Source organism: Seriola lalandi, unplaced genomic scaffold (assembly GCF_002814215.2).
Source record: "Seriola lalandi dorsalis isolate HSWRI2012SDOR001 ecotype SW California unplaced genomic scaffold, Sedor1 jcf7180002054760, whole genome shotgun sequence".
In the NCBI taxonomy this organism is placed as follows: domain Eukaryota; kingdom Metazoa; phylum Chordata; class Actinopteri; order Carangiformes; family Carangidae; genus Seriola; species Seriola lalandi.
Window position 1 is genome coordinate 615,872 of NW_019525313.1, and position 27,893 is coordinate 643,764.

The 27,893-nt window shown below is 39.5% G+C and overlaps 2 protein-coding genes across 5 annotated transcripts in view; one reads left to right on the plus strand and one right to left on the minus strand.

Moving 5' to 3' along the window:
- Positions 1-2,851: 2,851 nt before the first annotated feature.
- anln (anillin, actin binding protein) lies at positions 2,852-19,126 on the minus strand. Of its 4 annotated transcripts, none has more exons than XM_023424924.2 (24): positions 18,968-19,126; positions 16,765-16,915; positions 16,234-16,671; positions 15,484-15,818; positions 14,219-14,570; positions 13,734-13,936; positions 13,517-13,624; positions 13,304-13,415; positions 11,375-11,691; positions 11,117-11,262; positions 10,869-11,010; positions 10,621-10,756; positions 9,821-10,003; positions 9,589-9,715; positions 9,302-9,350; positions 7,756-7,809; positions 7,371-7,403; positions 7,263-7,281; positions 6,811-6,923; positions 6,487-6,540; positions 6,098-6,184; positions 5,895-6,002; positions 4,292-4,464; positions 2,852-4,183 (listed from the first exon to the last, which is right to left on the minus strand). In XM_023424924.2, the coding sequence occupies exons 1-24, from the start codon at positions 18,983-18,985 to the stop codon at positions 4,069-4,071; spliced, it is 3,573 nt and encodes a 1,190-aa protein (XP_023280692.1). In that variant the 5' UTR covers positions 18,986-19,126; the 3' UTR covers positions 2,852-4,068. The 4 variants fall into 4 exon arrangements, with proteins under 4 accessions (XP_023280692.1, XP_023280691.1, XP_087035074.1 ...); XM_023424923.2 differs by having other exon boundaries at positions 14,219-14,573; XM_087178948.1 differs by lacking the exon at positions 18,968-19,126 and adding an exon at positions 17,492-17,692 and having other exon boundaries at positions 14,219-14,573.
- Positions 19,127-21,186: 2,060 nt separating this feature from the next.
- The window catches only part of matcap2 (microtubule associated tyrosine carboxypeptidase 2), a 12,436-nt gene continuing 5,729 nt past the window's right edge, over positions 21,187-27,893 (plus strand). Inside the window, exons 1-3 of the mRNA XM_023424926.2 lie at positions 21,187-21,447; positions 22,859-23,526; positions 26,259-26,402. Coding sequence (XP_023280694.1) covers positions 21,423-21,447; positions 22,859-23,526; positions 26,259-26,402 — 837 coding nt within the window. The 5' untranslated portion in view covers positions 21,187-21,422. The remainder of the gene's footprint in view (positions 21,448-22,858; positions 23,527-26,258; positions 26,403-27,893) is intronic.

Genomic DNA, 27,893 nt, shown 5'->3' on the forward strand with positions numbered 1-27,893 from the left:
TCAGCTAAATGAGCTATCAATGTTTACAAAATGAAAACATCATTGTAGCCTGCTATGACTATATATACATTTACATTTAATATTTGTGGAGGTCTTGCTCATACACATTTTATTTTCATTAAAGAGCTTGATATTACTTTATAACATTTTATTTTGAAGGCTTTACCCACATGTAGTTACCTTATTGTTGCAATGCCTGCCTGCCTGTAAGAATAAGTTATGTTGCATCATCTACAGAAGTGGCATCTTTCCACATACAGTGTATGGTGGCATCACAGAATGAGTTTGATTTAGACATAGCTACAGCAATAGGGCGGACATTTACTACTGAGATCCGTGTGCCTGGAGACTTTTATTATCAGCCAAAAATATCAGCAGGTGCTTTAAAATTACTCCTAAAGTCTGTAGACGTGATCGACTGAACCGCTATTTTATTTTCATCTTCTACAAATCCAACATTAAATTATTTGTTATTACATGTTTACTTCATCAAACTTTACTTTGAAGGGTGTATTTATTTTGAAGGGGTGTATCTACGGGTCTGTGCTTTTTTTCCCCTGACGACTACAAGGCTGCATTGTGGTTGAAATAAATATTCATAACACCATAAGAAGTTGCCATGGATATGGAGAGGAAAATGCCAGTGTGTGAACATTAGGAAAAACATGGAAAACACAGCTGAAATCATAGTATTTTTCAGAAATAATTCAGGCAGATCCTTGAAACACATTAAACATTAGTGTACATTCAGGCTTTGGGCCGGGAGCAGTTGTTCATGGTTTGGGCTAAACCCTGTAGTTTCAAGTAAAGTGTAGTGTTCTGTGTAATTGTAAGTTTAATGGTAGTTCTGGTTCATGATGTGATGTGTTTTTTTTACTATTTAGTCACTTGTTAGCGACCGGCCTCTGTGCAGACATGTAAAAGCTTCACTTCACTTTAAATAAAACACAGGAAAAGAGGGAAATAAAGGACCTGTTAAAGGTGCAATGTGTAAAATCTGGCCAGAACTTTAGTTTAAAATGGTCAAAAAATGAATTAACACCGTTAACAGTGTGTGAAAGAGCCACAGCGATGTCACCTCCATCTATTGTATTTCAGAGATATCTATTGAAATTAGTATGCTAACCAGCTAGCTAGGATCTGTGTTGTAATACCACTTTGTGACACTAGATGCAGTGTGAGTCAGTGTAGAGTCTAGTTTGCCCTCAGTCCAACGAAGAAGAACAACTTCCTCAAGAGTTTGAAGTTATACTACAGCTCCTGACAAGCATCACAGAAACACAGGGATGGCTGAAGCTCCTGGAAAGCGATATTCGTCTGCATCCCATAGGAACGCTCCCAACAAGGAACTACGTTAAACGGCAAAGAAAAGATGCAAACATGAGTAAATGTTGGTGTGGCTTTCCACTACTGAAGACAGCTCTTGATGAGTAAAGAGATGAGGTTTGATTCGGAGCTCGCACCTTTTCTTTGGTGGTGAGAAACACCTAATATTACTAATGTTACTCTATCTAATGTCTAATGGTCTTTAGTGAAAAGTGTCATTAGTGCAACTAATGACAAGCCACACTGACAAACATTTCAAGTGGCATAAATGTATGATATTGATGTCGTGGACAGACTCCAGTTTAGTGGTTTAGTATAATTGTGCCTGTTACTACGGCTGTTGTCCAGCTAGTTACATCAGTAACTTTAGGCTTATTTTATAATGATTGTACATTGAGATTGTATGGATCCAGTAGACCGAGTGAACTCACATCGATCGGTTCACCATATTGTAACCACTTTACATTAATGTTATGAGATCAGGCACGGATTGAAAGTTCACTAGGCCTTTACATTTCTCAGGAGATTTCAGCATACCTGTCTTTATCAGGACCTGAGCCAGTACAGACACCGCCTCCACCTGTCCCACCAACACCACCTGTCCCACCAACACCAGTGGCAGAGTGTACAGACACAGTGCAGAGGGTCTAGCAGGGTTCCCACATATTTTTACCAATGAATTTTCAGAACTTTTCCATAATATTTTACCCCATTTCAATGAATTCATTTAAGTAGTTTAACATAGGTCGATCATAGGGCGCAGTAATGAGGCTCTTACTTCGATGCGCTAGCCCTATGACAGGCTGTGCTGCAAAAATGTAGCATGGAGTTTGGAATGGAATGTCTTTGTCTATACACACAGTAGACTCAGAATTCCATTCAAATTCCGTGCCACATTTTTGCTACATCACCAAACCTGGTGCATAGCGCACTGCAGTAAGAGCCTCATTATTGCCACCACCCATATGCTTTTACTGTTACTAATCATGCATTGCATAGAAGTTTTAAATTACAGGGGTTTTTGGTTTGCATAGCTAAAAATACAATACAAGGAATGTTTTTCCACAATTTTCAGTCCCTACAGAATTTCACAGGCTTTTTGATTGATAGAATTTTACTCACCTAGAGTCCAGGTGAGTATCGACTTTTAAAAGTAAGAGAGACAGTTTGATCCAGAACCAGTAGGTTCAGGATCTGCTTCTTCCCCTCAGCTGTCACCCTGCTCCACTCTTTTCAACTTGTCTATACCACTGTGATTATATAAATAATAAATTATGAGGGCCATAGTAAACAATATGTTTAACTGGACAGGGGCAAAAGGGTGAAATGCTGCCCTTTATGGAGATGGAGCAAGTAGCATGATCTTACAGATTACACCTAAACAAATAAATAAAATAAAATAAACATTTTCTAGTACATGAAGGCATTGACATTATATCTCAAAGCAAAATCAACGGTTAAAGATTACATTTAATATTGCTCATCAATAAAATTATATTTTCAAAAAGAACTATTAGTAACAGGATCCATTTTTGTTAGAGCAGGAATTTATTGAAGACTCATTGATCCACATATACCTGGTCAATTATAAACTTGAGTTAAAGAACTTAAAGTAAAGCACTCATATTTCCCTGCTCACTCTTCTTCATGATGAAAATGTGTGTAAAAGGTATTCAGAAACAAAGCAGTGTAGTTATGTAAATCATCAACATGCTGATAAAGCATTGTCTTACCTAAACAAGTAAAACACATTGTCATACCCCTCCAGGCTCACTGTAAAGTCTGTTACATACTCTGTATAAGCAACACAAGCAAAACCTGTAGTCGAGAATGTCTGACAGCATCATCTGTTGTTGCATTTACCTTTTTTTTTTCATTAGACATGAAATAAAGGCTGATATAACAAATATCAAATGTATTGGCATCAGTGTATAGCTGACAAGTAATAAAGTGTGAAGGCACAACTCTGTAAATTTAATTTATACACAAAAAATATTTTGGCCAATATAAATGAGACTTTTTAAACTGTCAAATATCGGAATAGAGCAGAATATGTAACAGACCTTAACCCCACTTATCCAAACTTCAACTACCACACTGAAGCAATTACATTAACACTGATGACACAGTGCAAATAGAATGAAAGCTTGGGTATAAAAGGTTATTAAATATATGTGCATGGCAATGAAGAAAAAACATCTGTAAGTCCTGTCACAAAGTATAAAAGCTAATATATATATATAAAGTGAAACCTTATCAAAAGCCTCAGCATTGTTCTGTGCTGCCATGCAGGATAAAATACAGAGCATTCATTCAGTGATAAAACTGCGGTGCTTCAATTAGTATTCATCTGCGTTTTCAGCACCATTTATATATTGATTTCAGCAATGAAACCAAATAATTTAAAGTCATACATCAAGCACACCAAATGCTGGCATTAACAAAAGAGGTGGCAATTCAACAATACCCAAAACCAAAGTATCAAATCAGTGTGGAAATTTATAAAATATAGTAACAACCCAGACTCCTGCACAAAATACTGTACTGAAATGTTTCAGATCTATGGCTTTGTATACTTTCCTCTGAGCGACAACTTATGTGTTTGTTTACTTTTTTCCTGTAAAACATCAACAAGTTAAAATATTTAATGATTCTCATACCGTATTGCACTTAGTAATTGCATGTGTCACTGATATTGACAGTCCAAAACATAGAAGGGCTGGTTGTGACAAAGTGCAGTGATTACAGTGGCCTGTAACAAGCGTCTGGCTGCCACATCCGCAGATCCACCAGAATCTGGTTCAGTTTCTTCATCCACAGATTCCTCTCGTCCTTCGTGTCAGCACTGAGCCAGTTTCTGTACAGAAAAGCAACCAGTACTCAGCAGTGCAGTCACTGTTATCTATAGATAAACTTTCAAAGTGACATGTGAGGGTATGTGTATATATTAGTAATAGGTACTCACTTGGTGACACACATGGTATTCTTGCACTGACTGACCAGTGTCTCTTTGTCGTCCTCTCTCTGTGGTCTGACTGTGATCAGCTCAAACGTGTTTGGTCTAGCACAAAACTCTCTGTTGGCTGGTTCCACTTGCTTACTGGTGCAGTTTGCCAGGTTGATGCGAGCGATGGGATTCTGCCAGAAGGAGCAGCAGAAGAAGAAAAAAAAAAAAAGAACAGGGTCAGTGCAGAAACACAGACAGAAACACTGCAGAGCCCTATATCCCAATGATACTTTCTGCATTTTCTGTGGGCCAAACATTTGACAGAGGTCTGTACTACAACACAAGTCAACATACCCAGGATATCGTTTCATTATCTGGCTTCACTGAACCTAACATTGACCATCCTGGCAACCTGTACTATGAAGCTGGTTATCAACTGGCACAGTTACCTGTCCAGGTACAAGCTGGTTCATGTGAAAGAGGCGGAGTTGTTCAATATAAACAACATCATCAGAACCATGAATAAAGTATTAATATGATATGAGAAGAAACTCTGATACCTGCAGGTGAATTCAGCTATAGTAACGTCATAAAGTGAAATTCAACGAGGTGAAATGTAAACATTACGATCACATGACTAGAATAAAAAAGAAACACTAGAAATAATTTACAATGATTAAAGTCAAATTGAGGACAAACTGTAGATAAGAACATGAGTTATCATCAAGTTTTTCACAGTATTTTTCTCCGTTGTCTGATGATGAACAAACTGTTATGAACATGTGATGCAGATAAAACAGTTAAAGTCAGACAGTTTCTGCTGCAGAGAGGAGAGATAGAAAAGAGAAGTAGTTGATGTCTGATGAGTCAGTCTGACTGAAATGTTCATTTAGACAGTTCATTTTACAGTGTGTGGATCATTATTTAGTTTTGATTTCTCCTCATGTTGTTCTGAGCTGCAGTGATGAAGAGGAGAGTAAAAGCTTCATCACTGTCAGGAATTCTGTGTTCAGGTCAAATGAAGCTAAAATAGTTATTATGTAGTTATTTAGTGATAAACTCTCCTCTGTTTGTTAGAGGCTGTGTTTTAAAACCAGAGTAACACATGGAAAGATTCAAACAAAACATCCACTGATCAAATACAAACCACTTTATTGTAAACTCTTTTGTCCCTGTCAGGATCCTGTAGGAACGATAACTCTGTTTCCAGGTATCTGATTGGTCAGTAGTTTGGCTATGACAGGTTTTGATCTGATCCTCTGAAGTTAACCTGCACCAGAGCAGGTTAGGGGTTCAGTGTAAGTTACCATGGTGATTTACCCAGGTAACAAGTAAACCACTGCCATATGACTGAAAACCGAGTCAGAGTTAAACCTGAAGCTACCTCGATAACCTCAAATACTGCTTTGTAGTTCAGGCCTCTAGTTCATGTAAAAATCATATTTATTTAAGCTACAGGAAGCACAGCTCGCCCTTATATGTTGTTTCTCTGAATTTCTAACAACAGCGGTAGAGACTATTGTCTAGTGTCGAGTATTTTTAAAAACAAAACCAATTCCTATACAGAGAGCAGGAACAATTGGTCAATAAGTAAATACCGAAGCTCTTTAATGGCAGTTACCTTGCGCTTCTCATCATCTGGGTAGGTCCAGTAGGAGATGTAGTACCCTGACAGGACACACCACCTCCTGTGCCACGCTCCAAATCCACTCACATCTTCAAACATTGTCTGGGGTTTAAAAAGAAAGGGATTAAAATTGCAACACATCAACATAACAACACATTTGTCCATGTGTGGTGATAATTTGATCTGCTCACACTCACCAGGAAGCCCCTCTCCTCCACCTTTGAGCCAACTTCACACTGCATCTTGAGGTAGATGTGGCCCTCCAGGGGGCACAAGAACGGCACCTTGAATTTACAGCAGAAACACTTCATGAGAAGCTTTCACATCATGATCACAATTCAGAAATGTTTCAGATGCATGATATGCTTAAACAAAGATTAAAATGCATTTCCTATTTTAAGATGGTTAAAAGCACCTGATGAACATAGACAGAGGTGAGAAGCAAATTAGATTCCCCAGTGAGAGCAGATTAAGCTGATAATGTTTGGATGATGTCATGCAGCTCAGAGAGCTCCTTGTTATAGTGTGTCCACCCTTCCCCATACAAACAAAGGCAGAAATAACAGACAATAGAGCAGGTAGTAACCTTGGTATGAAACAAGCCACTGAGTAGTTCTCTTTCACATCCTTCATATTTGATCTAAAAGAAAGATATCAAGGCAGGTGAATAAGTGCACAGGCAGAAAATACCGTCCTATGACAGTCTCTGTAAAGCCTGTACACAGATCTAGCAATATAATCCAAATGAGCCATTTGTTGGCGTCAAACATACAGCGTGGATATTAGGTCGTCAAGACAAAGGCCAGCCACATATGAAATGCAGAATCAAGAAGAAAACTAAGGAGCTCTGAAAGTGTGATTATGGAAAGACACAGGGAGAATGTGAAAATGACATAAACGGCTGCTGTACCTTCTCCAAAGGAAATTTATTTTTCCCAATAGATGACAGGGTAAGCTTGTGTGATCCGACCAGGACAAAGTTACTGGTACGAACAGCATTGGGGCCTCCTGGACTGGCCACAACTACAGAGACAGAGGATATAACTATATATGAAGCTAACACCAACCAGTTTGACACATCAAGATTAGTTTACTTGTTCTCAGGAGTAAATGTAATTCAGTTGCATTATGGGAAGTGTAGGTATTAAGCAGTTTGGGGCTTGACTCATACTAGGGAGTATAAATTAAGAACCTGCTTCTCATACTTTTTTGTCAAATCTTATTTCAAACTTAACTCTTGTAAGTGTTAAGAGCCAACACCTCAAGGCTTTTATCTACAATCACCATGAGATGCAAAAGGTTTTATTACATTTGACTTAGTACAAACTTCCGTTTAGATTAATTGTATACATATAGACGCACCTGGTGTCTGTCCACTTTTCTGCAAGACAAAAGACAACAAGGAACAGGTTAATTTCAATTCTGAATTGTAAAATGCTGAGGAGCAGAAAATAGAGTTGAAATTCTTACAGTGATGCCGAGGAATCTCTTTGGAGTGATTGCCTGGGAAGATAAAAGTACAGCAAATCTTAAAGTGGGAATGACAGTATGTAATCTGATAGAGGGATGTGTAACTTGCTGGTCAGTTTATATTTTCCTCTAAATGAAACAACCACCTGAAGCTGTGCACAGAAAGTGACATTTTGACACAGAATCCAAACCCACCAAGTGAGGGATTTATTACAGAAACTATTCGTACCGACATACACAAATCATGTGCTTCATGAACCTGCCTCCAGATTATCTGGAGCCACACACACAGACAGACACACAGACAGACACACACACCATTTAAGCATGTTCCATCAGACTGACAATGTATTTTGATTTGGTAAAAAACAACAGGGGAATTTACCTTTGATTTGCTGGGTTTCTTCTTCTTGTCACTGCAGACCTCACTTTTCTGCACCTGAAGGTGTCATAGTCAATGTGTCAGTAATCAGTCTTTTAAACAGAGATCCTGCTATACTGTCATTAAGAAGACCCCTCATCATGCTGGTTTTGCTGATCTACACTTTTTTGTAAAAACATTTATTTAGTCAGGCAAGACATTAACAGCAAATTCTTATTTACAAAGGCAGCCTGGCAAAAGCAAGAGCCTCTTGAGGAAAAAGGGGTATGGACTAAAAGGGTTTAAAGTTAAAAGACAGCAGCACACAGAACAGACATTACATAAAAAGACATAGTCTAAACATAAGCATGGGTAAGTGGCTAACAGGTAAAAGTAGCACACACATGCAGCAAGACAAACTTGCAAGATACAAACAGTAGATAAGAGGCACAGCAGTAATAGCTAAACAATCAAGCACAGCAATAAACAACAACACGCAAAGCAAGAAGCAAGAAAGGCAAAAAAAAAAAAAACTGAAACAAACAAGCAAAACAACAGCAACAAAAAACAAACAGGAAAAGCAGGCAGATAACAAAAGACCAAATTGAGAGATTTGAATTACAGGCCGTGGTTCTGGAATCACAGACATGTAACAACGGTGTCAGCGTCTGTCTCGCTATGCCCGCTCTCCCTTTTACATAAGGATCAATTCAGCTCTGTAGCTACCTCCACTGCCAGCTTTCCCCAGGAACCACAAACCTTTTGAGGAACTATGCGCGTTTCCACCGCAAGAACCAGGGTCTAAATTTAGTTCTGAGGTAATGATCGACCCCCCAAAAAGGTACCTGGTTGGGGGGTAGTACTTTCAGTTTCAGGAACTTTGGGGGGTGTGGTCTGCATTGCTGAACATTTCTGACTGGTCAAGTACTCGCAGCATTTTATTTCACCCGCAATGTTTAGAAGTCTGCAGCGAGCAAGCAAACAAACACACTCTCCACACCGAGGAAGGGGTCAGGGAGAAGGTAAAAAATTTGAAACAGGACAAAAAAATAAAGTACCACAACAACCGGAGTGGTTTGGGTTGCCACATTTCATGTATAATACAGGATCGTTCCTGTATTTGAAAAAATAATTTTGTATAATCTTCCCGGGTCTTTAGGCCGCGGTGGAAACGCAGACAACAATGGGCCACAGGAACCATTTAGTTCCTGAAGAAAAAGTACCTGAAACTCGTCTTTTGTGGGATTTTTGACCAGTGGAAAAGGGACTTTAGAAATGAAATAGTTGTACTGAGTTAGTCAGATTCTACTGGTTGATGATACTGAATGTGTTGAATGACACTTTTTCAAATATCTTTAGGGCAGCATGTCAATTTAATAATCCGGAGTTCTACAGATTTGCTAACAAATGACACATTTTAGTTTGCCCGACCTTATAACAAATAGGAGATGAATGTCAAAGCTGTGTTAAAAAGGGTCTTTGGTATGCATTTACAAAATTAAAGACTTGAAAGAAAACTAGAAAATTTGAACATATGTGATCAAAGCATTATTATTGTGGAGACACTCACCAGGCCATAGATCTCAATATCAATCACAAAGTCACTGGAGACATCAGATCTGGAAGTGAAGAGGGAGAGGAGCAGGTGTTCAACAATCATGATCAACATAACCATATTCAATCTATTCAGTGCTGATCAATAATTACTAACTTCTTTAACACTTTAAATTTAGCCAAGCAACCAAACTAACATTATCACAACAAAAGTTGAAGTCTGACTCATAATCAAATAATAATCTGTTACTATCAAATAACAAAGTGTGCATTCTTTTATATGAGCATGAGTGTTTGACCCACATGGTGAATTTAGTGGGAAAAGTGAGGGTGTCTCCACTGAGGCCACGGTGTGTGCTGGCCAGCGGAGTGGCCACAGTTTTCTCTGCTCCGGCCCGGATCATGATGAAGAAGGAATATTTGGTTGAGTCTGAAATAATGAAAAGAAAGAATCATGTTGATGACCATCAGTACGATAAAAACACTCATAGTGACTTAATCCAGATAAAGCTCCAATCTCCAATCTTGAATCTACCTGGCCTGTTGGCAGTGGAGCAAACAAAGTCTGCCTTCAGAGGCAGGCGCAACTCCTGCAGGGTGATGGAGCCCTTGGAGGCGGACATGCCAGTGGGTTCTGGGGCCACAAGTGCCTTTTTCTGTCCTGCTGGTCCTCCTTTCAGATGGTCCAGCTCTGCCTTCAGTGCCTCCCTCCTCTCCACTAAGTCAAAAGGAAAAGAACGTCAGGCTTTGATTCTACCACTATGGTCACCAAAGACTACTTATGGGCTTTTAAATCATATACATTGACTGGCTGTAGTGGTGGTGCTGAAGTGTTTCTTTATTATTTATACAAGGCAGGTGTTTTGTTTACACCTAATCCCAAGACCCCAAAGTGAGCTGAGTGGTTAAAGGTCCATATAGTATAAAAGTAGATGTCCATGTGTTGTTTGATTATAGATCGGGTCTAGCTTCTATATTAATACTGTGAAAGTATCAAAGCCTCAGTCCACAGAGAAATGCACTGTATTCAGAAACTGAGCCATAAAACCAGCCTTCATGACTTCGGGAACTTTGTGATGTCACAACAAAGCAGTCACCGCTCCCAGCCACACCCCCACTACAGCCAACCTGCAGGATTTGGACAGCTTATATGAAATCTGCTATATTTCATTCAGTCTATATTAAAAGGTAGAGTAAGCGATTCTAACTCAATACACTGTCAAATTCAGTCCTCCAAACTGGTCCACAATCTTCCAGGTTCTCCAGGATGAATGAGAACCCAGTGAATGTGCACAGGATAAGTCATGTGTTCATCTGTTGTCTGGATGAACTTACTTGCCACCAGCAGCAGCCTCTCTGCTTCAGCCTCCACCTGGGATCCTTTGCCGTGCTCCTCATCTGTACAGCAGTTGAGTGCCTGACTGGCCTGATGAATGACTGTCTGCTGCAGGTTCATCTCATTTGTTAGAATCTACAGAAACACAGAGTGATCGTTCATCACACAGAGGGAAAGCCTTACTAAGCTGTTTGAAACTTGTTTCTGACACATTCTACTGCTACAGTTGTGCTTTTTAATTTCAAACCTTCATCTTCTGTTTGACACCGAAGAGACTGGATCCTCTGGGCTCTTCTGCTCTTTGAGAAACATCCTCTTTTCTCACAATAACCTGCTTCACGCTGGGTCTCTCAGTCTCCTTCACTCTGGTGGACCTGTATGCATCAATGCTAACAGACACAAATCAAATATATATATGAGATTCATATTCACTGTGATAGTAACAACAGGGAACTTTAACAAGCATCTGTCTGAGTGCTACATGGGAGAATTCACCTGTAAGGCAGTTTGTGGTCATCATCTGAGGCATCGACACTGTCGGTGGAGGCGCACCGTATCATATTAGTCCTCTGGAACTTGCTGGAATTGGAAACGTCTGGAGTCTTGTTCTTCACAATGAATGAACTGGCTGGAGTTGATGTCTGCACAAAGCCATGGAGAACATGTTTATTGTGAAGCACTTTAACAGTTTGCCTTTTCCATTAAAAACTAACAGTAAATCTTTGAAGTGACACTGGTGATGTTGGTGCCTACCATCATTCTCCTTTCTGGACTCCTCACCACAGCAGCCACAGTCTCTGCCAGTGGAGTGAGGAGGGACATGGAAGAGATATTCAAAGCATCTTCCTCCTCCTCCTCTTCCTCATCGTGATCCTCACTCTGCTCCAGAACTCCATCGAACAGCTCGTTAATAACTGCTGAGTTGATTGACTGATCCACATTCATCTCTCTTTCAGTGACCTCCTCCTCCTCCTTTTCTGCTCTCTCATCAGCTGGTTTATCGACAGTCCGGGCAGCCTCCCTCAGAGGACTGGATGTCTGTGCTGGAGGTGAGACCACCAATGCAGGACCTGGTATTCAACATAATCTATGTTAGACACTTACACATAGATTTCAACTCATTTGTTGATTCTCAAAGCTGCTGTACCATTTAAAGCCATCTTTTTTTTCCAGCTCAGCTAAAAAACTATGCAACATAATAGAGGAAATTACTGTCAAATGTCAGATAGAAGTGTAATTCCTTTTTCATTGTCACTTTAAAAATTAAAATGTCAGAGCTGGAGAGCCTCAACAGGGTTTTTCCTGCATAGAGAATTGGGAGGCAGCCGCCTCCGTCAAATTTCATGCCGCCTCCGCCGACGAAATTCTAGTACTTGTTTTCTCAGTACTCGTTAGATTTGAAGTTTGTAACTGCAATTGCGGCTGTACGCCACTTCGGCAGTGTAGTGGCGCTGTGTCATAATCCGTGCATCAGGCAGAGCCATCCGAAACTGCCAAAGAAGAATACTAACGCAACCTGATTTTGCAGCTCTTCAAATAGTTGAATAGGGTCGCCACCTGTCCCGCATAATACGGGATCGTCCTGTATTTGAAAATAAAATGCTGCATCCGCCTCCTGACAAAATTCTATTACTTGTTTTCTTGCTACTCGGTGGATTTGGATCAATACAGGACACAATTTGTCCCCATATTTTCGTTCAAAGTGCTGTGAATAATGTAATGTCATATAAAACCAAAGCAGTTGCCACCTTCTTTCACATAAAAGGAAGCAACCCTACAGATGAATATTATCTCGTTTACACCCAAGCACACCCAGCTTCTTGAAAAGCTTCCCTAAATTAACGTTACATCCAATCGTGTATGTTTTTTTTTTTTTTTCAGAAATGCCTCAAATCACAGATTGTCTTAAAAAGAGAGTTCGCGAAGAGGAGAATCACGAGGACAGGTGAAACAGTGCAGAGAACAGACATCTTTAGTTCTTCAATATGGAGAAAAAAGTAAATTCATGTTGCTGAGGAGATACGGTTAATGTGTCAGGACTGACAGCAGGCCTGGTTTTCAGCCACAAGTGCAAGGTGCCGGTGGAGGACAGGATCAGAGCGCGAGAGAGGAGTCAAGGCGAGAGTACCAAGTCTTTAGGAGTGTATTAACTTGTGTATTAAAGCCGACATTTACATGATTTTAACATCAGTTTTTATTTATCTTCCCAGATGTTCTAAAAAGCATAGAGTGAGGCTTTGACCCGCAGTGGCTGGAAAAAATTATGAAAATATTACTATAAACTGAGATACAACTTGACTGTATGTTTACACATAGTCAGAGAGTGAGTGAGAGAGAGGGGCTATGTCTACACTAATACGTTTTCATTTTAAAGCAGCGTTTAGGTGCTTGAAAACTCGGCCGGAGTAAATGTAGCAAAAGACATGAGTTTAAAAACTAAAACTAATAGTAGAGTGGAAGTATCCAGAGAGAGAGAGAGGAGCTGAGTGAATCGATAGGCTGTACACATCTCTACAGTGAGATAACATGGTGGTGTGGTGGTCAACATTGGTTTATTTGGTGGCCCGCCACAATATCAATGTTTGGGAAAAGCTTTTTTTCCAGTTTTGCCCTGACCACTCAAACATTTGGACAATATCAAATTAAAATGTTTAGTCACCAATCTGAAACATGATGTAGTACCTGGAGGTGTGACTGTGGTGGGTGTGTCTGTTTTCTCTGTCAGCTGTGCTGTGGGTTCATCCTGTGACTTGCGTGGGGCAACTCCACTCTCCACAGGCTCCACAAGCTGTTCCTAAGAAGCATATTATCTGTTAAATATCATGTTTTCTGTGCTATGAAAAGAAGAATATTTTGTGTGTTATCAGTCTGTCAGATACAAGTTTGACAGCCAACCTTGATGTCTGACTTGTTCTTGGTTTCTGTTGCTTTATCTTTGTTATTCCACATGTTCTTCCCCTTCTGGAAGCGACAGCGAATCTGAGCCAGCTCAGACTCACGCTCCTGAAAATGCAGTTTTTTTTTTTTTAAATCTCATTTTGCTACCATAATGCTAAACAAAATGATCACAACAATAAGAGGACACACTATAGAATCTGGAACATTAGTCTACCAGCTTCTGTCTTTGGGCGAGATCAGCAGTGGTCGTGTTTGCAGCCTGGGCAGTTCTGAGTTTCTCCTGCACCAGTCTGGTGTTTGGTGTGACTGTTGGAGTTACAGTAGGAGTCTTGGCCTGGGTTGCACCCCCTGCTGGAGAGCTCTGGTTGGTACGCTCCTGGCACCTCTCTCCAAAGCGCTCCAGGAAAGATTTTACACCTGTTGGGAAAGGAAAGCAGCGTTTTCTTTCATACTTGTGGAGGAAAGTCACCACAACATCAAACACATTTAAATCTATCTGTAAAATGTTTGTGCATGTGATTAGAAATATATGGTCTTGTATAAATATAAGCTTGAGGATTTTAATTAGCCCACTCTTTTAGTTGAACTTTTATGTCGAAGTTGAAATTTATGCCACATGTACAAAAGAAAATATGCAGAAACACTTGTACTGTATCATCTCTCCATTCGTAAAAGAAATGCAAAATGACTCAACAGCACCTCCAGCATTGGCCTTTTCCTGCGGGACAGAGGGGCCAACAATGGCAGGCTTGGGATGGAGCTCTGGCTTCTGGGGGCTGGCTGTGAGGTTGAGACCCCTGGAGAGGACCTGATTCTTCAGGGGGCTTTGAGGCACAGATGTTGAGGAGGAGGAACCGGTCTTCTGGGGACTGGACGGGAGGACCGCTCCATGGTTGTAGCTCTTCTGAGGACTACAGGTGAAGGTCACCCCCTGGTTGGATCTCTTCTGAGGACTAGTTATTGACTGAAGTGCATGTCTGGCTGCTGGGATGTCAGCTTTCTGAGGGCTTGGGAGAACAACTTGGCTAGACTTGACAGGAGAATACACAGCCTGCTGGGGAAAAAAAAAAAACAAGAGTCATATTCAAAAACAACCTAAGTTGGAACATCCTGGTGGCGTAGTACAGTGGTTCTCAAACCTTTTCAGATCACACACTTTAAACTGACACAAGTATTAGTCCACAGACCCCCATCTGATAAGATTTATGCTTTTAGATGTTTTATTACAAAGTGTTCGAAATCCATGACCAGAATAATCGTACATTCTGACATTGTGTCACTTGTGGATGAAACTATAGTGAAAACAAATTATTTCCCTTTTTGCTGGGGACTCCCAGGATCCCCCTCAAGGATTCCGGGCCCCACTTTGAGAACCATTGGCCTAATGGGGCTTTCAGATTCAAAACACTGGTGTTCAAAAATACTGTGGCTTCAGTTATCAGTGAGACGGTAGAATGTGAATTTGAGGCTTATCAACAATGCACAATGATGTATAATATATAATAATATAAAAGGATTAACTATGGAATCAACCACTTTAACAATAACAGTATTCACCTTACTAAGTAATCTGACACTTGTGCATTTGCATGTATTTGATTGGCAAAAAAATGATGTCATCTGTCAACACTGGGTCTGCCAGAGTTCTGGAACCCCAGCTGTGTCAACAGTGGTCAGTAGGAAGAATAAGACGTTTAATTCTTAAAGAAATATTTTACTACAAGAATGAAAGTAGGTGTCATAAATATATTTATTCAAGAACTTTCTCTGAATGTGACTGCCATATTCACATAATGTGAACAAAGGAATGAAGCACCACCAGTGCTGTTCAAGATCTTCATAGCAGAATGCAGCATGAATTAGGCAGATTCACAGAGTCAATAAACTAATTAGAGAAAATATAAAAAGCAGACAGCTCATACAACAAGAAAGAACTGAAGAATGATACAATGCCAGGTACACACCTGATTAGAGATGGATGCAGGTTTGCTGCTTGCTGTTGAACTGGCCACCACATGGCCTTCAGAAGCACTTGGCTTAGTGCTGGCAGCCACAGTGACATCTCTGGCAGCTAACTTGGGAACAGCTTTACCGGGCTTCTCTTTTGCATCCTCTTTGGGGATATTAGCATGGCTTAGGTCGTCTTCCCAGGATCCAATGGTGACAGCAAGATTGGCCAATCTGCCCCTCCTCCCTAGTGGAGTTTCTGAGGACACGGACGGGACAGCAGCTGGTGGGACCTCAACTTGTCTCTTCAACAGGGACAGGGGAGTACAGTTTGGAGCTGCATCAGAGGTACCTGAAAAGTAACAATATGATTAATTTGGGCCAGGAAAAATCATATGACTATTGACAATTTGCAAACTTTAAATTACTGAAGCACCAAGTCAGCATCCCCCAACGCAGTGAAATCACAAACCCTTTCTGCTACAAAAAATACAACAGAAAAATCAATGGAGCATTTTCTTTGGACACATGGTGGCCTTTTCCTTTTTTTTGCCTCCTGACTTTTACTGGCTCACTTCTAACACTGATTAAAGACAGGCAGGTCAACTCAGTTTGAATTCAGAAGATGATCTGTAGTTTTGGTTTGTTTACACCTTGATCTTGGATTGTATCTTTAAATATGTATTGCTTCATTAAAATAACAAAATGTTACCTAAGCTAAATAAATCAAACTAAATTATCTCAAAAAGCGCATAAAATATTCTTACCGTCACCATCCCAACGTTTTCTTTGCTCAGCTAGCCTCTGTAGACGTGACTTCATGCCAACAACACATGGAGCTGGATCTTCCACTACCTCCTCCTTGGTCCTCTGGAGAGCTGGACTGGCAGGCACCATCTCTGCCTCTCTGCTGCTCAGATCATCAGGAGCAGGGGTGACAGCCATCTTCTCTGGCTCTGGCTGTACAGTTTTCAGGTGCCCTGCCTGACATTGGACAGCCGGCCGGGTAGCAGTCTTCTCCATGGAGGAGGAATGTCTGCTGCCTGGCCCCACTGGAGGCTTCTTGTCTGTGGGAGGATCTGAGGGCATATGGGCCACAGGACGTGTCATCATCGGCTCTTGGTTCTCCTCACCAACTGCATCCTGCACATTTTCCTCAGAGCACCGGCGCTTGGAGGGAGAGGGCTTGGAGGAAACCTGTGGAGCTGGGAGGAAGTGGTGGAAAAAAATTAAAGCAAAGATACGCAAACTAAAAGGACAAGTCACAGAGCACTGCAATAAAATTAACATGGTCATACCTTTATCAATGACTGGCTCACTGATCACACTATTGGTGTCAGCCAGTGGCTCTCTGGCTCTTTTGACCATCTGTCTGTTTGCTGCATTTGGTCTTTCGGCCATTTTCTTCTGCAGGTTTTCTCTGCGAGCCCTGGTTCGCTCCAACAATTTCTGTTTAGACAAAAAATAAAATTGTTACTCCAATGGCTTCTTTATACACACAAAGAATGGAAAGAATAAAATCATCAATTGTACAGTGTTATACGGTATCAAGTACAACACCAGCCAATATTAACACATAATTGACAGTCTTAACATGTTCCATTATAACTGGTACAGAGATATCATTTATAGCTGGGCCACTGTACTGGATTGGATTATATTGTTACAGAGGTGTTGCTTTTATTGTATTGATCCCTGTGTACCTCAGAAATGTGTTTATCAACAATCACAAATCATTGAAATTTCAAAGCAGCAAGTTGTTCATAAATAAATGTTCATAAAAAAATGACATTTTCTGTTGGGTTTAGTTGCTCTATGAGTCTTTGAAGAAATAGTTTAATATGTTTATTTGCTTAACAGATCAATATATCTCATGTGTGTATATTAAAGCTAGATTTATACAAAGGGTTAGCAGCAGTCAGTTCATAGTGGATTTCACCAACCATTACAACTACTGCAACACTAGACTGAAATATGGAACTTTAATCGTAACGTAGTCAGTGTGTTAAACATTCTTTTACTTACTTATGATACAGAGTGACAGTGGGCTATGTTCACACTCATAGAGCTGGAGTTGAATCCAAGTAAGAACGAACAGTGATCGCAGTGAGCAGAATGTCTGCAGTGCAGGTGGGCTTTGATAGATGTGTATTAGTGAAAAGGCAGCACATCCAGAGTCTTGCTACGTGTCTAGGCTCCAAAGACACAGTATAACCACTGTAACCCTCATGCACAACTAAAAACCACACTAAAGTAAATAGGTATTTACCCTCGCTTTACATAAAGAACTGCATCAACAGTTCAAAAATAAACCTACCATCACTTCTAAAGTTCCCTTATTAACACTTTGCATGTTCCCTCCCACTTCGCTTCTAGTGCGAGTTTTCTGACTGATGTTGGCAGGAAACTACAAATACCCTCAACAAGTTAGACATTTTTTTAGAAGCTCTCACTGTGTGAATGTTTTGCATCTGCAACTGTCTTTCTTCGACACTGTCTATGCTGTGCCTCAGAATCTAAGACTCATACCTCTTTAGATGTGCTACTTTAACAAGCAACATTTCAGCCTAAGACACACAAATCAGTCCTTCTCCACCACAGATAAAAAAAAGCCCTGTTTGCTTGCCGTCTCTCTTCATATGACATTCCTTTCCCTTCCCCACAGAGCCTGTCACAGTCTGATTTACTGTGCTGTACCTTAACTGTGCAAGTTCCGACACATTTTTGCAGCTGCACTGCGCCGCCCTATAACCTTTCTCCAGGCACTGTGGAAAATCTCAAGTCACATTTTGCAGCATTCCTCAGGAATGAGCCACTCCTGCTTGTACTTCCTAGATTTGAAATTTCAAACTCTACTGGGCAGGACACCCGAGTTACGACAGTTGTAATCAGATATTCACTCCTGACTCATTTCTAGTTTTAGCTTGCAACAGAAAGAAACAGAAAATCTAGCAGAGAGCGAAATGTTGAGTAGTTTCCAGCCCCCGACACATTCCATCGCCTTAAATGGAGACAAAGTTTCATTTGAATAACGATGACTGTCCAGTGTTTTTGGCTGCTTGAACTGATTACATGGATATCGATGTCATATTACTATACTATATCAGAGGTCATTCAATCCGTAGCTTGACCTCAACAAAACTACACATACTGCCTTTAGAAGCTTCTGGTGCTAGCTAGCTTAGTTATTATTTCTAGTTCAGACTTGTGAAAGCTGATGGACAAGACAAAGAAACACGTGACATGTTTTCATTGCCATTATGCCAATGCACCACCATGAATTATTTTATGGTAACGTTAGCTTACGTTTATGCCATTTTTTGTGCTATCGAAATTATCAAGTTGGTCTCCTGCAGTAACTAACATGTGTCTAGTAAGAGTGTAAAAAAAATAGGAAATATTACGTTAGGTACATTAGCATTAGCAGGTAACATTAAAGCAGCTATAACAACGTTATGTTAGCTAGATATCTAAGTGAACGTTAGGCAACGCTTGACTCACCTCAGTAAATGGATCCATTCTGGGCGACGTGTCCCTACTGGATCAATATTTCACCAATTGGGTATGTCAAAAGTCTTGTACACCACTATGTGTACACAACCGAGGCAAGCTAAGCGACACGCAGCTTCTCTTCACTTCTGTGGCTTCCTCTTTTCTCCTCGCACAAAACAACGTCTGTTCAAATTTGAATTTCAGCGCTGCGCATACTGCGCAGACTCCAACCGTTGTACGAATCGCCTGAGGACCAATCAGAATGAACGAGCCGAGTTTTACACTTGTCAGCCAATCACAGCCTGGATGTATGGAAAAAGGGATGTCATACATTTTGTCATGCGCTTCGGAATCAAATGTTGAAAACAAGCAGTTAGGCTGTATGCTGTGTGCTGACCAAATACACAGATTACATTTCAATGGATGTAATAAACAGAGGATTCTTTTCATTATATAAATATATAAATATACTATATTTTTTATGCCTAATTCTGAGTGATTGCTTTTTAGATAATATTTTATAATATGCTTTTCAAATTATGGTTAAATATTAAATTTTATATCTTCACAGTTTAACTGTGATCAGCTGACATACTGGTGGATAAATGTATTTGAACAAAAAAGTAAGTATGTTTCAACTTAATTCCAAAAATAACACTACAGCCAAAAAAAAAAAAAAACTGTTGATGTAAGGTTCGAAATTGTGCTAAACACATATTATACCATGATTTCTGGACTCATAAGTAGATGTTTACAAAGAATACTTGAGCATACAGTTGTTAAAGACAGTCATCCCCCACTGGATATTAAAACTAAGGAACCAGTAATTAAGATCTGCCAGATTAAGAGCTGGGAGTAATTAAATCAGGTATGGAGATTCAAATGGGCACCCATATTAAATGTTATTAAAGCTGCAAGCAACATTGAGCAGGCCCTCGCACTCCTGTGCACCTCGGGGGCCTTGCAGTAGGCCTGTAAATTCAGCCGCACGTCTTAGCTACTGTCGGGCACTGCGCTCATGGTTTAAAATTTCCTGCCTGAACTGTGTGGCAGCAGACAATATATACTACAGTTTTATATACATTCTTAATAGTGTCCACTAGATGGAGGCAGAGATCACCAAAGACCACCAGTTCAGGTGGACAGCACACAAGCAAGACAATGAAATTCGCCGTGTCGCCACAGCCAAGCCCTTAACTGAAAACGCACCATTTTCGAATGTGGCATCAGCAAGGGGAGATGTATTTTCCTACAGGTTTGAGGCAGATTGCACAATGTATAATAGCGTTAAAGGCACTTTCTGTTGGGAAGTCACAGCCACGCCCTTAAATCAAAGGTCACTTAGATTCATCAAGGGAAGAAGTATTTTCTGAATGATGAAGTATGAGGAGGGTTTGGTCCACGTGCTAGGAGGATTATATCAAATTGTAAAATCTTGTGTTTCCTATTACCATTAGGTGGCGCTGTGAGTATTACTAAAGATGAGCATGTGAGATGTGTTCAGGCCGGGATACTTATCAAACATATAAAGTTTGGGTCAGTTTGTGCAATGTGTGCTTGAGTTCATTTTTCATGGTATTATCAACATCTTAAGCATTTTCTGATCAGGTTTGAGGTAGTTATGATCAACCTGCTAGAAGTAGCACATCAAATTGTATAATATTATATATAGTATATAATATATTCATGTGCCTACCGCCCACTTTTCCTATAACACTGGGTTCTATTCTTCAGCGCCATCAACCTGTGATCTATAAATTTATTCTAAAAAAAAAAATTCCCATTGTTTTATGTTTCAATTTTACATACAGTATCTTCAACTAAAAAAAGCTAGTCATTTGGATCACAAGTCTCCAGCTGGACAAAACTACTGGACAGATTAGTTTATTGTTAAATTGTACTGACTTGCTTCTTTAATGATTACGGATTGGAGAGGTGCAGCCAGCTCATAGGAAACTACAATTATGGCGTCTAATATAGTAACACACGCCTGATTTTGATTAAAATTGATATTAAATTTAATCCACAGAAAATACATGTGGTGAATTACAAAGTATGTACGAATCCCCGGCTATTTAAAGACCAAGCACTGATATTTTGTCTGAACCTATTCTCAGAGGGACTTCATTTCCCAGTATTCATTGGTGTGCTGCGTAGCTACAACGAAACCATGGAAACAGATCAGTCAAAGCTAGACAGCTCGCCCCTGCTTGACATTCTGGCAGGGAGTCGGTGAAGGCGGGTCAGTCTATTTTAGCTCAGTTAACAGCCACTTAAATGTTTTAATCAGTTATTTCTGCGTGTCGAAATAAGCAGTCAAGAAAGGTAACTTGTTCTCATCGTTCAATTCATATTTGGAGAACATTAGCCGGCTAATTTAGCAAGGTTAACTCTGTTAAATAACACTAGTGTTCTTCGGACGGCTGTGTGGTATTTTAGGTTTAGCTAGATACCTCAACAGAGGATGCTGGAGTCAATAAAAGTAACAGGTAATGTTTAATTTGTCTTGTCCTTTTCTTATTTTCCTGTCACTGTGGCTTGGAGTTTGTGTTCTTGAGGGACTATGAACATACCAGGAATGTCAACGTGAATTACTACATACAATACAGTAATCATATCAGTTTGTTTGAACTTGTGATGTAGCATCAGTTATATCAAGTGGCAGCTAAGTTAAAATATGAGCTCCAGTTAGCTTTTACTTAACTAGAATTACTAGACACATAATGAACTAGCGAACATAAACAAAACCATTTATATTTTAAGAAACATGAAATGTATTCATTATTTTCCGTTTGTATTGTATTATATATAAGCACTGTATTTTGCAGTGCTCACTGTATCCTACTCCTGTTGTAAAGTCAGTGTGACAAGCTGATTTCTGGTGGGCTTTCAGTGCTGAATCATGCTAATTATTATTGCTAATTATATGATTTAAATTAATAGTATTGGTTTGATATTTTGGTTAATTGTGATGGATGAGATAGAGATGTTTGAGCAATGATTTGTTTTATTTTGCAGTTGAATTACATCCAGGTTCAGGACTGTTTTTGCTGTCATAAATATAATGTCATATATGGTAACTGGCTTGGAAATTTCTTACATTAACTTTGTAAAACTTTCACACATCAATGTATTCACTAGAAATGATTACTTCTTTGTCTACAGTATGATGTCATAGTGGCCTATCACATCAGTTGAAACTGAATGATGAGATACTCAGCTGATGTGTTAGGTAATAGTATTTGATTTGATTGCTGAGCACTAGCCAGTCAGTGAAGCTCCAATTTGTACTTCTCCCTCTCCCAATCATTACTGTCCTACTGGGGTCATTAGTGTGTGCTGTCTGTGGCTGCATGGCTTCCACCTCAGCGCTCCTGTCCGAACAGAGAGTCTGCTCCCAGGGTGATGATGTTCCTGGTTGCCTTACTGGAAATCGCACAGCCCCGCACTCTGAATCCTGTGCTGTTCTGCCAGTCCCTGGAGACATGATGAGAATAATTTCCTCTGTGCGAACAGGATACCGACTCATGAAATTGAGTGGCGCATAGCCACAAACTGCTGACATAACAGCAGTCCAGGACATATCAAGTTATGGTTATTTGAGTCAGATCACATTATTATGATTGCAACAAAAACAAAAGTTGGACAAGGTAGTTGTTAGTTTGCTTGTAGAGATGTAAAAACACTGTTCATCACACTGAGTGCAAGTAATGGCATCCATGAATTTATTACCTTGTATTTTTTTTAGCTTGGCACTGGAATAGATCTAATTTTATCCTAGCTTGATAAGAGGATTAGTCTATCGAGCTCTAAAAGGTCTACATGTGAAGGTGATTGTAAAGTAATCAGCAGACACATTCACTGTCCTCCCTTAATGGTCTCTCATTTGACTTATTTCAGAAAGACTTCACTGGCCAGAAGCAGAAATGTCCAAAAAGTACATCTTAAACTCTGCTGACAAGGTTGTGAGTCCAAGCCAAGTATATCTGGAGAAGATTTCTTCCAGTGTTCTCAAAGACCTCTTCAGCACTGGCTCCAGCAGCTGCAACATACTGCTGCAGGGGGAAGAGGAAGATTGGGAGAGCCCAAAGCAGTCTCTCGGGCCAAAAACATCAGAGAAATGTGGTGCCACACTTGGTAAAAGAAACCTTCCAAGTATGGCTTTTAAAAAGGTGCGTGCTCAAGAAGGTAGTGGGAAGCCTGCACAGACAAACTGTGTCTTCTCAGACACAAACTCCAGTTTCCCTAAACCAGCACGAAGCATCGCAGTGGTGGGCAGCACAATGGGCCTAATCCCTCGTACAGTTCCACAGCTCAGGAAGATGTGCTTTGCCAATACGCCTCACACTAAACTTCCCTCATTGCACAAAGCAGCACTCAAACGTGAAGTGGAAAGTGCCAAGAAGCTCTGCATCCTTACAGCCATCAAGCCCACTAATGTGGAGAAAGAGAAGGCCAAATTTTTCAAGTCTCACTTCAGCTACAATCCACAGTTTGAGTACAGCAACCCTGTCTCTCCGCTTGTCCTGGCACGGCATAATAACGCCTCAGATCGCTTCCTAACACAGGTAAGGGTGTGTTTCCACCAAACAAGTTTGGAACAGTTCAGCTTGTTGGTTTGGTTCACACACAAATAACCTTTATCAAAATGCTTAATAATGTGCTTTTTGGCAGTCCTCCTAGCAAACAGCTATGTATGTAATTTATTTGAGGTGCAAAAGGACCCCAAAACTAAAGCAGACAACCTCAGAATATAAAGCTTTGGAACTAAAACATAATTCTTGATTTCTAATCATTAGTGCTGACTAATCTTTGGAAGACCTGACATAAGAGGGACAATGAGGGCAAAACAGACATGAGAAAAAAAACTCATGTTATCACACTTTACAGCAGTTTCCCGCAAAAAAAATGTAAATATTCTTTGTACACTTGATATGTAATGTAGTAGAAAAGAAAGGAAAACATGCAGACAGAGTGGTGATTTCCTACAGTTTGATTACTTTTAAAATAATACAATAATAGATATCATCTAATGTTTTTATTAAATCTCCACTAATCCATTTTTTATTTCAGTAAGAGCAACAGTAAGAGCCGCAGGCATATTGTTTTCCGGTTGTCTGTCCGTCCCATTCTCGTGGACATAATATCTCAGTAACGCCTTGAAGGAACTACACAAACATTAACTTGGACTCAAGGATGAACTGATTAGATTTTGGTGGTGAAAAGTGAAAGGTCAAGGTCACAAAACATTTTTTACTCAAGACTTCACAGCAATTATGACAAAGTTTCACACAAATGGTTCATATTTTCTATGACTCTGGATAAACAGGGATGTAACTTGAATGGCGGAGGCAGACAACCACGAGGAGGTGATTCTAGTTATATATGAACAATAGATCAGATGACTATGTAAAGTGTGAAAGAGCTCATAGTGATGAGCAGTTCCCCTCATCATTCCAGCTCATTGTTTTGTTTTGCAGCGTCATTACTTAAATACAGTAGTGGATTAGTAACAGTGGTGGATTAGTTTAAAACGGCCTCAGTGTGTGTCTTAAATCGACACTTATAGTATGAGTACTTGTCCAGTAAACAACATGAACAAAGAAATGCCTCAGGGTGGAAAACAGCCTAGTTAGACAAGTGAAAAGTGAGTGAGCTGAACAGGAAGCGCAGTAAAATGATCCTGTAGAGGAAACTCATGTTTTCTTTCGCTGTGATGAACTGTGAAAATGGACGGACACTTCACATTTGTCTTACAGTCTGATATTTATGACATTTGTCAGGGAAAATGGACACTGATACTCATAGTAGAGCCCAACTGATTTATAGGTCGGCCGATTTTATAGGCTGATATTGGCCTATCACAGATATATTGGTATCGGCGCATATATTCTGCAATATGCACTGATATGAATACTTTTATTAAGAAGCAATAATGCAGTGGAAAATAATCATGTCAAGTCCAGTTATATAGGCAGCATTTTATGTGTATTTGATCCTTTGTTTTCATTCAAGTTAAATATATATATATATATATATATATATATATATATACTGTATATAACATATATACATATTTGTTCTTATATTTTTTATTTATAGATATTTATTTTTATAGTTATTTTATTTAATTCCCAGTGATGTTTACTGTTTCATTTTATTGTTAAACTGAAAAATATCCTGCTTTCATTACGTATCTTTTTCACAAATTATATATATATATATATATATATCGGCCAATATATCGATATCGGATTTTTTCCCTCCCTAATATTGGTATTAGCATCAGCCCCAAAAATCCAATAACGGTCGGGCTCTACTCAATAGAGTAATAATTCATGGAAATGTAGAGTAGCTCTCCAATATGAATTCATATTCACAATGACTTTATTCAATGTAAAGCAAAAGTGAATTATACATACACACAACTTCCAAAACATAAACATTAGAAACAAATGAAAATCTGGTATTAAGGTGAGAAATCTTCTTTATACATGGTACATGAAGATTCACACTCTGTCTCTTAAACAACAAGAACTAATGCAGAGAAAGTTAAAGGTATTATTTTATTTATTTATTTATTTATTCTACCGTTGCCACAACTTTTCACACACTAAGAAAGTCTATATATAAGAATAGTAGTAATCAAGGTGAGCTGGAGAAAGTAGTCAGACATTTATTGATGTCAGTTGATTGTGATTATTAGCAGAGCTGTACCAATAAATTGGCTGATATTATCATATTGCAGATACACTGGTATTGATGAATATGTTCCTTGATAAGTAACAAGAAAATGGAGAATGTAAATGCCTGTAAAATAATTTTGCAACCATTTACAAACAGTGTCTCGATTCAGGCTTGGGCCGTTATTCAATAATATTAAAAAATTAATTTATATAAATTATTATAATTTCTTAAATTATTTGTCTTTTTTTTTTTTTTTTGCAGTTTTATAGTTTTACAGTTTTATAGTCTGTCCAAGTCCATCTAACAGGAGCATAAAAGAAAAGTACTGGACCAGGACCAACTGTAGAACCTTGGGGAGATCATAGGATGATGAGGATTTACCAGTTAGTACTAACTGTTCATCTTTGTTTTCTCTTCAAAATACATGCTTTACTTAATATCTGTCTTATTGTTGATATTATATTTCTTTTAAGTGATGGTTTTGCAGTTATCTTTTACTTCAAAGCACCAGAGTGAAAATTTCAGCGTGTCCAAAGCGTCAGCAGCAGAACATGTCAAAGACAGTCATTAGTCACAGGCAGCTTTTACAGTACTTGTTCCTCATCTCTTACAGGCAGTGCACATCATGGAGCTCGCCCTGCTGCGATATGGCAGCTATGAGAAGTTTGAGCAGGTCACTGGGGGGAACCTCCTCACCAAGAGTCGCATCTGGCACAATGTCAAGAAATACATGGAGAAGGAAGGATGCATGGGGGAGGTGAGAGGACACATGACACTCATGTTTTTATAGCTTTGATCCTTGTTTGATTCAAACACAGCACAGTGTGACAGCTCCCACTGCATAACGTATCACACACAGTAAAAAGGTCATTTGGATCCTGGTCTGCAGTCTGTGTTATGGTGAAGTTGTACATCATCATTACAGTGCAGCAGACAGGACGGCATCAAGGTCGCCGCTTTACTGAGGTCATCAAAACCAGTTTGGACCTGTGGTTATGCAGCCGTCAGCCATGTTACATCACCCAGTTAATAATGTTCCACTGAACACGTCACACTAAATATACCAGCATCTTGTGTAAGCTTGGTAAATTCCTAATGGATTTAAACATAGTAGACAGCAGAAAGAGAAAACAAAATACAGATCCTCCCAAAGATTCAGTGACACTGTCATGTAGAGAAGTTTCCAGTAGAGCTGGAGGGAAGAGAAAAACATATTTCAGTAGTAATATACTTAAGCATCAGAGCAGAATTGGTGAGGTAAAATGATCTCTGACGCTGTGGTGAAAAGCAGGCAGAAAAGGAAACAGTGTGGGCTAGCAGGTTACAGGCAACAACATCCCACAGATAGAAAAGAATGCACCTGTTATAAAAATACTGTTCAGTTCAGCTCTGCCATCTATTTGTTGTGCTGTTATTTGAATAAGAATATGAACAGTAAGAACAATCAATTACTTGAACTTGAACTTGAAACTTGAACAACAGGTCAAACTCAAATTGTCCCAACAGTAGAGGGCTACACTATTTCAGAATGAACTCTACAGGGTTCCTTCAAGGCGCAGTCACATTGGATCAAAGGCCTGGACATCCATCTTCCATCAACATTCCTCAGTCCTATTGGGGGATCCATCAATACCTGCTCCATGCAGTGCAAGCTAATGCCAGCAAATACAACAGTCATGCAATAAATATTACTTTTGCTAATCTTACAGTGCTAGCTTTAGTTCTCACTCTGTCAAATCCAGAGTCCACAGACATTATATTTTTTATCCTACCACTAGATAGATAACTTGCCACTAGATAGAAATTGTTTTATTTATTTGACAGTGTGCACTAGTTTGGGACAGCTGCTTAGCATTTTCGATTCTTAATAGCCCAGAGAACCCTTGGGTCACTGTAAGGTCAGTGTTGGGTCAGTGATTGTTTTGTAGAAATCCAGCTCAATGAAAACCCATCAGAACACAGTATAATGTTTTAAATGTATTGCTGTAATGCTGTTGAGAGGCACTGCTGTGAAGTTGTAGCTGTCTGTGCTGAGCGCTCAGTGAATGTGAATCTGACCTTTATGAATCTTTAGGGCCATACTTTCCATAAATTCACTTCCATAAAATTTCACTGTAAACCTTTACATCAGTGACAGACAGACAGACAGACAGACAGGTAGCTAGATAGATAGATAGATAGATAGATGGATAGATAGATAGATAGATAGATAGATAGATAGATAGATAGATAGATAGATAGATAGATA

Bases quoted from the DNA above. Each gene is read 5' to 3' on its own strand.
- anln (XM_023424923.2), bottom strand. The intron at 9,716-9,820 runs GTAGATTCAAGA...TCATTATTTCAG, and splicing joins CTCCACTGCCAACAGGCCAG to ACTCAACCAAATATTCCTTC. The intron at 7,404-7,755 runs GTAAATTCCCCT...TTATCTTCCCAG, and splicing joins AGAAACCCAGCAAATCAAAG to GCAATCACTCCAAAGAGATT.